This window comes from Saccostrea cucullata, unplaced genomic scaffold (assembly GCF_032062105.1).
Source record: "Saccostrea cucullata isolate Sc308-1 unplaced genomic scaffold, CSIRO_AGI_Scuc_v1 ctg651, whole genome shotgun sequence".
NCBI lineage: Eukaryota > Metazoa > Mollusca > Bivalvia > Ostreida > Ostreidae > Saccostrea > Saccostrea cuccullata.
The window spans coordinates 217,509-230,374 of NW_026928561.1; the positions used below are offsets into that span (position 1 = coordinate 217,509).

Genomic DNA, 12,866 nt, shown 5'->3' on the forward strand with positions numbered 1-12,866 from the left:
CTCATGTTGCTTGTCGCGGAAAGTGGGGTGTCCTAAAACATTACGACGAATATTTCTTTCTCTTTTCTAAAGAAATGGGCGTGTCGTTATGTTATAATTGACGTTCAAAACATGACTCAGAACGTTTCATCCAAATGGAAAATTTTACCACTTCAATGCGCTTCATTGTAGTCCATTATTTATACACTGAATTTGTTATTTCCCGATCATAACAATGAGCACACGGCGGGTGTGACCGGTCGGCAGGAGATGCTCACTCCTCCATGGCACCTGATCCCACCTCTGATGTTCTGGAGGTCTGTGTTTGCTCTGCTCCTATTTTGTACTGTTTAATTGATTTTTGATATTGAATACTGTTCGTTATCTCCATATCCTCCACTGTGACCTACACTTTAGCTATACAGCTGCTATATGACAATATAAATCAAAAGCAGAGCAAACGAGAATTTCCTCAAACATCAAAGGAGGGATCATGGAAGTTCCCCTATCGACAAGACACACCTGCCTTGTATTCCTTGCCATAAGTTAGGGAAAAGAAAAAAATCCGTACACAATTCATTGGCCTTGCAATTTATATGAAAACACACAAATCTGAGTAGAATCAGATCGTTGTTACGCTCCAAAATTCTGATTGTCGCTGTACGGCAACCATCAGAATTTTGGAGCGTAACAAAGATCTGATTTTAATCAGATTGGAAAAACACCAGTCATCTTCAACTTAATGCTAGACTGTATTTGCTGACAAGGTAATTTTTCCAACCATATAATTTGTTAAGAAGATTGTTGTTATCCATGTTTCATCAACTTATTTACCAGTCCCTTGCCTCGTTTAGAAACTATTCGTAGTAATGACAGGTGTGTCTTTTTCCTTTGTAGACACACTGTAAGTCCTGTAAGAGTGTACATGTAGTAGTAGCACTCAAAAGTGTAGCTGCCTACAGCCCAAATCATAAAGCATATTTTTATTGATAAATAGAAAATATGTCAGGAAGACAATAAGACTGCGTATCTAATATTAGAAGATATGAATTCTAAACCAGCGATAATGGTGTATTGCACATTTAAAGAAGGAAAGAAGACGATAGCAAAGTTGAAATCATTACTTTTATCATGGATTCCCTACTGCAGCCCTCCCTACCCAGGGGGTTATGATTTAAAGAACTTATACTCTACACTACCTCTGGCTCAGGAAGTTTCTAAATATAGTTACAACTTTTCAGGTCCATTGGTTTTAGAGATAACGATCGAAATTTCACCCCCTTATATTTCAATGTAAAACTTGGATTTCTCATTGTAGCCCCATCCTTCATCTGAGGGCCCTGATTTGAACAAGAGGCCTATGGGCCTTATAGGTCACCTGAGCATCATGCAACAACTTTCAAATGATTGAATTTGGTTTATGTTTTAAGCTAGATGCTATGGCATTCACAATTTTGAAAGAGGCACCATTGCTAATCATAACTATACACTTAACAATTGTTTAATTTGTTTACTCAATACCCATAAGCAGGGTAGGGGAACAAAAATGTATGTCAACTAATCAGTAATATTTAGCAATAATCAGGAGTGCTCCTGCCACACATGAACTCCTGACCCTAGGTCTACACATTGCACAATTTTTGAAAAGGCACACTTGCTTATCAAAATTGCTTGATTAAGACCGCGGAACATTAACTGGCAAAATTGGAAATATACAGCTTACGTCATTTCTATCTGTTACAATCAAAACATTCAGTGATAGACAGCGTAATGGGCGGGTACAATTCGACGCGGACGTTTCGAAAACATCGGATTGAAATTGCAGATCGAAATTAATTTTCAATCCACCTCAGCTACGCTACAATTCGACGCGGACGTTTGGAAAACATCGGATTGAAATTGCAGATCGAAATTAATTTTCAATCCACCTCAACTATACGCTAGAAGCCACAGTGTTACTGACTAATCCAGAAGACAAATAATTTCAATTTTGGTACAGTTCGAATTTTTTGTCCAGTGTTTTAAAAAAAATATTAAGTGACAAATATTTCATTTCTGCTTGGTAAATATACGTTTGTTTTAGGGGAGGGAGGCTTAACAATTTTAAATAAAGTTGTCCAACATTTTTCAGTGAGAATAAGTATAAAACTCATGCACTCTAATAATCCTAGAAATAAAATCTGTTGTCATGTAAACATTACATGTAAGTCATGACCTGACTCGACAATTTTTTACCCCCCCCCCCCCCCCCCCCCCCCCAGCTTAGAATCAAATATCTCCTGAAAAATAATCTTTGTCTTCTATCATCTTTCGCGTCCCTAAAGTTATAAGCTAAAACTCGTATTTATGTGAACTTCAAACAATATCCTCTGATATGTATTCGGGAGTTGAAATTAGTTGATTTTTGGATCATATATTCACTCTTAGCTTTCAAAACAGTTCAGGTGGATTGAAAATGAATTTTGATCTGCAATTTCAATCCGATGTTTTTCCCACGTCCGCATTGAATTGTACCCGCCCATTACATTGTCTATCACTGTATGTTTTGATTGTAACAGATAGAAATGACGTAAGCTGTATATTTCCAATTTTGCCAGTTAATGTTCCGCAGTCTTAATACCAAGGAGCAGATTTCAAACAATTTATTTTCAGTATATAAGTAGAGCCCCCCCCCCCATTTTGGTATCCCTGACTCAGGGGCCTTGAAATTCACAAGTCTGGAAGAAGAGCCCATCATAACTATATAAATAGTTCATCTGCTTATTACCCAGGAGTAGAGAAAAAGATTTTAATAGATGTAATGTATTTTCACTATTTAGTCATTATAAAGCCACACCCTAACACCAGAACCCCTGACCATGGGGACATAAAATTCACAATTTTGGTAGAAACATTCTTGCTCATCATAACTATGTCCTTAATTAGTTTATTTAATACTCAGAAGCTGAGAAGAAGCTTTTCAAAGAATCAATGCATTTCCACTATATAATCAATAGAGCCCCGCCCTAACACCATAACCCTTGACCCTGGGGCCATGAATTTCACAATTTTGGTAAAGCACTCTTGCTCATCATAACTATCATGTACTTAGTTAGTTTATTTAATAGCTAGGAGTAGAGAAGAAGATTTTCAAAGATTTAATGGATTTTCACTACATAATCAATAGAGCCCCACCCTAACACCATAACCCCTGACCCTGGGGCCATGAATTTCACAATTTATGTAGAGACGCTCTTACTCATCATAACTATGTACTTAGTTAGTTTATTAAATAGCTAGGAGTAGAGAAGATTTTCAAAGATTTAATGCATTTTCACTATATAATCAATAGAGCCCCGCCCTAACACCATAACCCCTGACCCTGGGGCCATGAATTTCACAATTTATGTAGAGACGCTCTTACTCATCATAACTATGTACTTAGTTAGTTTATTTAATACTCAGGAACAGAGAAGAAGATTTTCAAAGAAATAATGCATTTTCACTACTTAATCAATAGAGCCCCGCCCTAACACCATAACCCCTGACCCTGGGGCCATAAAATTCACAATTTTGGTAGAGGCACTCTTGCACATCATAACTATGAACTAAATAAGTTTATTTAATACGCAGGAGCAGAGAAGAAGATTTTCAAAGAATTAATGCATTTCACTATATAATCAATAGAGCCCTACCCTAACACCAGAACCCCTGACCCTGGGGCCATGAATTTCATAATTTTGGTAGAGGACTCAATGCTGATTACAATCATACCAACAGTTTGACTGCTTGATGTCTGGGAGTAAAGAAGATTTTTAAAGATTGCACTAATTTCAGTGGTTTTTGCCTCACCCCCCAGGCCCCAGGGGGGCAGGGACCATTAAATTAACAATTTTTGTTCCCCTTCAACCATAGATGCTATATGCCAAATTTGGTTGAAATTGGTTCAGTGGTTTCAGAGAAGAAGCTGAAAATGTTCAAATGTTAACGCACGACGACGGACGAAAACGGATAGCAATAGGTCACCTGAGTTTACTCAGGTGACCTAACAATTGAGAATCTATACTACCTCAGAAAACTGCCATATAAGTATTAAATTAAACAGCTTTTCTGATCCATTGGTATCAAGTTTTTTAAAGATTTTTTCCATTTTACATTTTGCAAATGCTCCCATGCTTTTTCAAATTATTATTATTTTCCATAGAACGATGTGTGACTCTAATCACTGGACTTTTGCAAGAAGCACCGACTTTGACAGTTGAAGGTTTACTTTGACATGTAAACCTCTATCATGTACACACGTACAGAGTTGATAAAAGATAAGAAAACCTTTCTAGTGGTCGTAAGTATGGTGTTAGGGGTACTAACATGCGAAGGTCAGGAGTTTAGGGTAGAACTGTCATTTTCTTCTAGAGACTAGAGTAAGTTAAATTTAAAATTAATTAAATTTTGATCTAAATATTTATATTGTAAAAGAGCTTCTGTACATTGTCCTAGTGTAAAAGAAAGCCGTCAACTGTTAAAGTTAACGCTCCTCGCAAAAGTCCATCGAGATCCAAGTGACATCAACACACAAACAATTATTAAAACTTTCCCAAAATTCTTAAATTTAATAAAGCAAAAGAATAAAATCCTCTTTTTCTTTTATTTCAAGTCAGTACATCCAATATTCACAAACTTGGTCTAGTTTAAACAGTCTTTTTTGTCAGTAAAACAAATTCTTTGTTGCTTTTTTCTCTGAAGTTCAGTCAAAAATGTAGTAAATTAGAACGCAAACAAAATACCAGCTGCCAACAGGAAACAAAAGAGACCCATAGCTTCTGACAAGGCAAATCCTAGTACAGCGTATGTAAATAAATTATTTTTTAGGGATGGATTCCTGGCGTAGCCTATAATCAAACTGCCAAACACTGTTCCAATACCAGACCCTGAAAAAAAAATTAAAAGAACCATATTATATAAGCAAAAGGATATTTGAAGGTCTTTTTTCAAAAGTTTAACACACATTTCTCCTCTTCATGACCTTGTCAAAATGTTTACATGAATTAATAATAGTTGAAATAATATAGACTCTTGATAACACAGATGGACCAAGGTAAGATCAATTTTCAAAGGGTGACAAATCAGCAAGCGAGTTTTTCAGTGAACATTATCTGTGAGGGACTATGAAAAAAAATAATACATGTATAATTCAAATAGGTTTGGACTAAATCAAAACTATTTTGTATCAAGAGTTATCTTCCTTTGTTTATCTAAAACTGTGGTATACTACATATTTCATATCCAAACCAGTTAAGTTGTGGGTTACAGAGTCTACTTAATAGTAAATAACAAATTAGCAGCAAAAATACAGTTTTTTTAATTACTTGATTGATTATAAACTTAGTCCATTCATTTCAATACGTAACAACACTAAGAAATTTAATAAAATTTCAAATGATGAGGGTCAGAAAATTGCTGCTTCAGATTTCAGAATTTGCGAAATAAACAAAGAGAAAAATACTTTCAGCAGCTAGTTTACCATACTGAAAGCCCTTCTTATTCTGGGGGAAAGTAATTATCATTTACACTAATGTCAATTTTTTTTTATAAATTTTTTCATAAGAAAATGAAGAAAGTGTTTTACAGTTATTACATGTATCCATCATATTAATTAACTATCTACACAGCCAAAGATTTTGGCAAAGAATATTCCATACATTTGAAGGATTAATATGCATCAATATTCATGTTTCCCTATTTTCTTCCCACTTACCAGATCCAGCGGCTCCCACTGCAGCGGCCCCAGCACCAATATATTTGGCTGCCTGATCAATATCTTGTTGAGCTGCAGTTGTCCTGAAAGATCTTGTCTGAAAAAGTAAATGCAGAATTACTACAAAACCTTATATAACTTTTGAAATATAAAATGACGAGTTTTGTCACATCAAATATTGCAAAACAATATCTATTAAATATATCATTACACAAGGTTTACAAAAGTACAAAGTATACATAAAAATAGATTTTTTAAAATCAATAAAACTTTCACCGATATGCCTTTATTTTCTTTATATATTTAAAATCATTCAGATTTGGGCCAACTTTAAAATAGAGTTAGTTTGCCCTGTCCCCAATCAGGATGAAAAAATATGGCCAGTAAGCAGGTGGAATATTTTTCTTTCTCAAAAAAAAAAAATTAATGTCAATGCTAAATTTTTAAAAATATTTTCCAGATTACTGTGCATAAATTATTGCTTTAAATAAGCAATTTGTAGCCAGTCGGTCAGAAAGGGCAACCAAACATTTTTTTTTTAAATGAGCTTGGTATTAATTTTTTATACAAAATTTTATAAGTACAATGTAAAAGTTAAATTTAGGAATATTAATTTCAGTATTTGTTGGTTCTATTCTTTTAGGCATAGAACAAAATCTTTGCTGCCTGGTGTTCAGAAAGACTCCAGTCTCTCCAAAGATCAAATACTAAGTATTACCTCGCATTTCTGTGCTACCACTGCATTGTTCAAAGGTCTTGCTACTTGGCGCGTAACAGTTCTCTGAAAATTCAACAAAAATAAGAATATTATGAAGTCAATTCCAACTCAATACAAAGCAGAATGAAAAAAATTACTGTAAACAAATGCATTTAGCACTTGGAGGTTTGCATTTGTTATGCTCAGAATTTGTATCGTTTCATCATTGTATGTTTTTTTTTTTTGCATGATTACTTCACATTTCATGACCTTGACCATAGAAAGTGTCAACACTATATGCCTAGGCTATTTCATAGTGGGGGCATAAAAATATCAGGGTTACTTAGATACATTGTTCTAATCCTTAAAAAAGGTTTGTTCTATAGCCCTATTTTAAGCACAGTGTTCTTTGTTTTAGAAATGTAGCAAAACAACCATGCGAAAATAATTAACTCTCAGTGATTTTATTATTATGAACTTTCATCAATGTGGCATTCAAAATGTCATCATGACATGTAAAATAAAAAATTTGGAGAAAAGTAAAGTGCTGAATTTTTCCATTATTTAGATACTCTGCGGTACTTTGAATCATGAGAGCTCTGGTATGATTTATTTGGGTGTAATTTTCAATGCATCTGAAGTTCGTATCCCCAAAATTTGTTTAGGAGAGGTTCTTCAAATTTTGTGCTACATCCAGTCCAGAGAGGTATATACTACGTAGCTATTAATAGCTACGTGTGTCTGTACCCAAAATAGCTATTTTTACCTACTTTCTGCTTTGCTTGTATTTTGTGGCCAAACGGCTGGACGGCGCAAAATTGTGAGTACTGTATTTCTTGATAGAGTCACACTGATGTTGGACATGACAAAAATTTGACCAAAAAATGATTACTTCATAAATTAACAATTTTGCATAGAAATTAATGTGAAATTGAAGATTTAGGAAGTAATCATTTTTTGGGCAAAATTTCGTCGTGTTCATCATTAGTGTGATTGTTTCAAAATATATGGTATATACCATGTTGCGCCGTTTGGTCTTAGGGTCACAAAATGCAGATAATACAAAAAGTAGGTAAATATAGCTACTTTGGGTAGGTTTTAATACCTACGTAGCTATTAATAGCTACGTAGGTAGAAATAGTCTTTGGACTGGACCTGACATAGGGGGTATACTATAGGTAGGAATTCTGTGTCTGTCCCAATACACAGATTATTCCAAGGGCTACTTTGACCTTAAAAAGACGAAGTCATCTCACATTGTTTTACTCATGTTAAAAGTCACACTAACATTGCAAAATACAAACATTTCTTTTGTTTTAAAAAAAGGAAGGATGTAATATATCACTGTTTCTTTTATAATTGAACTGTGAACAAGATTTGAACACCGGCTCCGAAATGTCATTTAAATGACCTTTAGTGGTATTCTTTTCTTATTCATTTATTATAAACCAGATCTTGTCATTTCCAAAGCAATCACAAGAAACATTTTTCCTCAAAATACTGTTGCACACTTTTTCTCTTCAAATCCCTTGCTAACCATGTTTTCAATATTCTCCTAGTCTACATATGAGTCGGCATTCTTCTTTCATTTTGTTAGCCGGGTTGTCAAGGTTAACCGATAAAGCAATAAAAATTAATTAGTGCGAAAACGATGCTTAGAATATTGCATACATATAGAAAATAAACTTACCATGCACCTAGCACTGCATGTAACTAGTCTTGCACTGTACATTTTGACAGGTAGGAAAATAGATCTACTTGGATGGGTACCGACTGAAAACAGAGAAAATCCTAAAAAAAGATCCAATGACAGAATGAATATATCAATCGCGGATTTCAAGAATATTTCACAATTCTGTTCACCTGCTTAACAATAGATATGCAGATGACAGTTAACATCACACGATATACTTTTGATTGGATTCGCCCTTGAATATACTCTTACCCTCTTGACGCCTATCTTCCAAGTCCTGTACGCATGTGTCGCCAAACGGAAGAGGTTCCGAATGGTCAGGGAAGGAGTAGGAATGTATATATTTATATCCCAGAAATTAATAAGATATTTCACTTAGTCATTTTTCTTTTCATATTACTGTTTGAAAATAATAACAATATATAAAAGATACTTAGACAGGTTCTTTCGAAAGCCTAATAATTGTATCATGTGAACTGTACCTAAAATTAAAGGCGGATGTTTCACCCCAGGTTTCAAGTGGTGTACATAACGGTGGTAAAATATTTCCTTTCTCTAAAAATCTGGTGTTTTATTCGCTATAAAATTTCATTGACATTCATTTCATTAATTACATTTTATAAATAAATAATACCACACCTGACTGTGGGATGTCATTAATAACTTCTAAAATCAAAGTACTGAGAGTACTGAACGATGCTCATAGTAAGAATGTAATAATATCCCTGCCTTTCTAGGCATGTGGTCTATACAACCAAGCTATCCAGGCCAATGTTTTCAGTCCAGGCTAAATTTCTACATCCCTACCTCCTTAAAACTGAACACAATTCGTAATTTAAGGAATTTGTCAACCATATTCGATCGGTCTCTTGCTACAACCGAGGGCCCCTATAAATATAGAACCACCCACTTCGTCACTGTTCAGAGTAATCAATTGTCACCGGTGCAGAGTAAATGTGTACATGTATTACTTCTAAAGCAGGAGAGTAAAATACCACAGGTCCGTGCAGTAAACAAACAAGTAAACAAATGCAAGGTAACTTAAGTTTAATATATGCGTAACTGCAATAAAATGTGAACAAAGGTAATACAAGCGAACCAGCACAAAAACGGGTCGCCATTCCACGCCGATACCTGTGACAATAAAGCAGTCAGGTGTAACGAATGCGACTGAGTTTATACCCCGGTGCTGATACCATGGACAGTAATATCGAAAATGGTGTATGTCTATTTACCATGCAGTCTAGTTAGAATAATCTAACTGTGTCTCGGGACAAGTCCTCACCACAGTTAGAATACCTCCCATATACTCGCAATGTAGCAAATAATTGCAGAATCGCTCCGAAACGATTTTGAAGAATACAAAATGATTTGCACTGAAAATAACTTCCAAATTAATTGTAAAAAAAACAAAAAAACGTATCCGTAGGACATTTATCATTTCAACGATAGAACATTCTATCTACTTGCAGTCGTGTTCTGCTTTAAAGGATCTTCGTCCTCCCGAAGACACAACACAAGTCTACATTGTCGGGACTTAACATTAATTACATATTATACGTACTATATTGTATACCGGTATTATATGATAAAGTAATATAATTAATTTTTATTGTATTTATTGTCTTCATAATTCAAAGGTAAAAATCTATTTTTTCCTAACATATTTTACCTCTCAACTTGCAATGAGAATAATTTTAGTTTGACCCTAGACAGAAATAAATACAAGAGTGGGGAGGGGGTTGGGGCATTCAAGGCTTAAAGTTGTTGCTCCTATTTTGTTTTGTTCTATGGACTTTGATATTGAATACTGTTCGTTATCTCCATATCCTTCATGGTAATCTAAAGCAAAACTACCACGTCTATTTAAAATACCACTACCTCATTAAATTGGATTAGGGGAAGGAGAAAACCACATAGGTTGAAAACACCACGGTAAAATTCCATCATTGAAACCCAAGCTTTTTTTTCCCTCCGGTACACTGCGTTGAATGCAGTGTAACGAGAAAACCCGTGGGTTCCAAAGATTGGCAAAATTCATGCAGCGTTAATAAGGTATAAAATCTCAACATTGTATGGGCAAATACAATGTACGTGATTATTAGCAAAATAATATTCAATACCATTTGTAGATGGTAAATGAATATACAGGATAAAATTGCTTTTGATAAATATATATACAGTATATAAAATCATTTAAAGAAATATTAATGAATTAATTTTTTTTTTCGAAAGCCTACTAGAGTAAAAAAAAATACAAAAATAAAATTGCTATCATAAATAGAAAGTCAAAATAAGGAGAAATCAACTCATCTCGTTATTTTTACGTCTTACGATTGTTTTCCCTGGGAAACCTAGCTTGTTTTATCATAAAAGATTTTAATATGTTTTGTAGGGGAAAATCGTATTTACGACTTAAGAAAGCAATTAATTACACGAATCAAGGAAGATGTTATTGCGACTTAATTAGTTCTTATGGCTTATAAGTTACAAAAAAAAAAAGATTGAAAACTACCGTATCTCTTTGTAATTTGTCTTCATTATTTTTTTTTTTTTTAATTTATTTATTTATTTATTTTTTTTTTTTTTTTTTACTTTTTTTTGTTAATTGGTTATTTATTTATTTTCACAATATGATGAGTTTGAAATCATAATTTATTTATTTACCAAACTTCAAGAAGAAATAAGATAAGTTAAATTAACAGATATAAAATTTTGGTCATGAACCCAACGTTTACAAGATGAATGATAAGCTGCGTGAAAAGTGCAATTACGATACAAAAAATGTTAATTGCCAGATTATATTTGTATAAAATTAAAACAAATTTTAAACTGAAACATTTATTCAAGAAAACTAATGACATTTAAATCTTGACATAAGTTTTATTTTTCTGAAATGAAAATATCAAGTGCTGTGAGGGAGAAATTGTTTTATTGTGGTTCAGAATACCAGTAGTTATCCAGAGAAATTTATCAAATAAAAAATTAAATGTGGGTTTTCATAAACCCTCAGAATTTAAATAAACATTATTTCCTGAATCCATATCATCAAAACAACAACTTCATGCAATAAATTAAAACTCAAACTTTTTAATATAACAAAAATTATACCGCTTGTTTTCAATGTCTCACGTCTTTTTTCTAATAAAATTAATTTCTAAGAAATGAAGCCTCGCTTCATGCTTTAATTTTCTTCCATTGGACTCTAAAGTGTTTGTTGTTGATGAAAATTAATATTTGAATTTTCTTTATGAGAGACATTATTCCTTATGATATGCTGAAGTTCCTCTGGGAATTCCAATAGATAATTATAAATGCGTTCTTTTTTTAGCCGACACTCGCTTTAACTTCAGATTTATCGATGACGTTTTATCAATCTATAATAGTTATGTTTATTCGTGTGTTAAAAGGGAACTCAAAATAAACACCATAAACACTGGGGCACTTTTTCATATTAAAGTTGTTAATGGCCAACTAACAAACATGATGATTCCCTAATTATGCAGTAAAGTTCCAACATCACCTGTCCATGCATGGTGTGTCAAACGCAGCAATTAACAAATGAAAGAAAAAGTGAGCAAGCTCACATACCCCACGCTCCCCCAAAAGTCGAAGTGCTCAAATTCCCGGAAAAAAATTAATTAAGGAATCGGAATTTCCTGGTAATATGCAAATCTAAACATTGTGTCCTCAATATCTGCAAAGTTTGACGAAAATCTGTGCAGCGGTTTATGAGGAGTTGCGCTGACAAACTATTCATCTCTATATTCAGGATATGGCCAAAAATCTAAGTTGAAAAGTGCGGAAATTCTAGGAAAAAAATAAGGAATTGGAATTTCCTGGTAATATGCTCAACTATACATTGTGTCCTAAATATCTTCAAAGTTTGACAAAATTGTGTGCAGCGGTTTATGAGGAGTTGCGCAGACAAACTAATCTATATTCAAGAACAAAGTTGAAAAGTGTGGAAAGAAAAAATATAAGAATAGGAATTTCCTGGTAATATGCACATCTAAACATTGTGTCCTCAATATCTGCAAAGTTTGACGAAATTCTGTGCAGCGGTTTATGAGGAGTGTCGCTGACAAACTATTCATCTCTATATTCAAGATATGGCCAAAAATCTAAGTTGAAAAGTGCGGAAATTCTCGAAAAGAATAAGGAATCGGAATTTCCTGGTAATATGCACAACTATACATTGTGTGCTAAATATCTGCAAAGTTTGACAAAATTGTGTGCAGCGGTTTATGAGGAGTTGCGCTGACAAACTATTCATCTCTATATTCAAGATATGGCCAAAAATCTAAGTTGAAAAGTGCGGAAATTCTCGAAAAGAATAAGGAATCGGAATTTCCTGGTAATATGCACAACTATACATTGTGTGCTAAATATCTGCAAAGTTTGACAAAATTGTGTGCAGTGGTTTATGAGGAGTTGCGCTGACAAACTATTCATCTCTATATTCAAGATATGGCCAAAAATCTAAGTTAAAAGTGCGGAAAGTCCTGGAAAAAATAAAGGTATCGGAATTTCCTGGTGATACACATGTATGCACATCTACACATTGTGTCCTAAATATCTGTAAAGTTTGACGAAATTCTGTGCAGCGGTTTATGAGGAGTTGCGCAGACAAAAAAAAACATAACTGACGGACTGACTGACTGACTGACGGACAGGTCAAACACATTATACCTCACGCAACTTGTTGCGTGGGGTATATTTATATGGAACATGAAAAATAGAAATAACGAAGAGTAGTCAAA

General features: G+C 33.9%; 1 protein-coding gene across 2 annotated transcripts; it reads right to left on the reverse strand.

Moving 5' to 3' along the window:
- Window positions 1-4,589: 4,589 nt before the first annotated feature.
- LOC134277969 (ATP synthase lipid-binding protein, mitochondrial-like) lies at window positions 4,590-8,426 on the reverse strand. Of its 2 annotated transcripts, none has more exons than XM_062760272.1 (5): window positions 8,356-8,426; window positions 8,101-8,201; window positions 6,432-6,494; window positions 5,714-5,810; window positions 4,590-4,886 (listed from the first exon to the last, which is right to left on the reverse strand). In XM_062760272.1, the coding sequence occupies exons 2-5, from the start codon at window positions 8,140-8,142 to the stop codon at window positions 4,723-4,725; spliced, it is 366 nt and encodes a 121-aa protein (XP_062616256.1). In that variant the 5' UTR covers window positions 8,143-8,201; window positions 8,356-8,426; the 3' UTR covers window positions 4,590-4,722. The 2 variants fall into 2 exon arrangements, with proteins under 2 accessions (XP_062616256.1, XP_062616257.1); XM_062760273.1 differs by having other exon boundaries at window positions 8,101-8,183; window positions 8,356-8,407.
- Window positions 8,427-12,866: the final 4,440 nt, after the last annotated feature.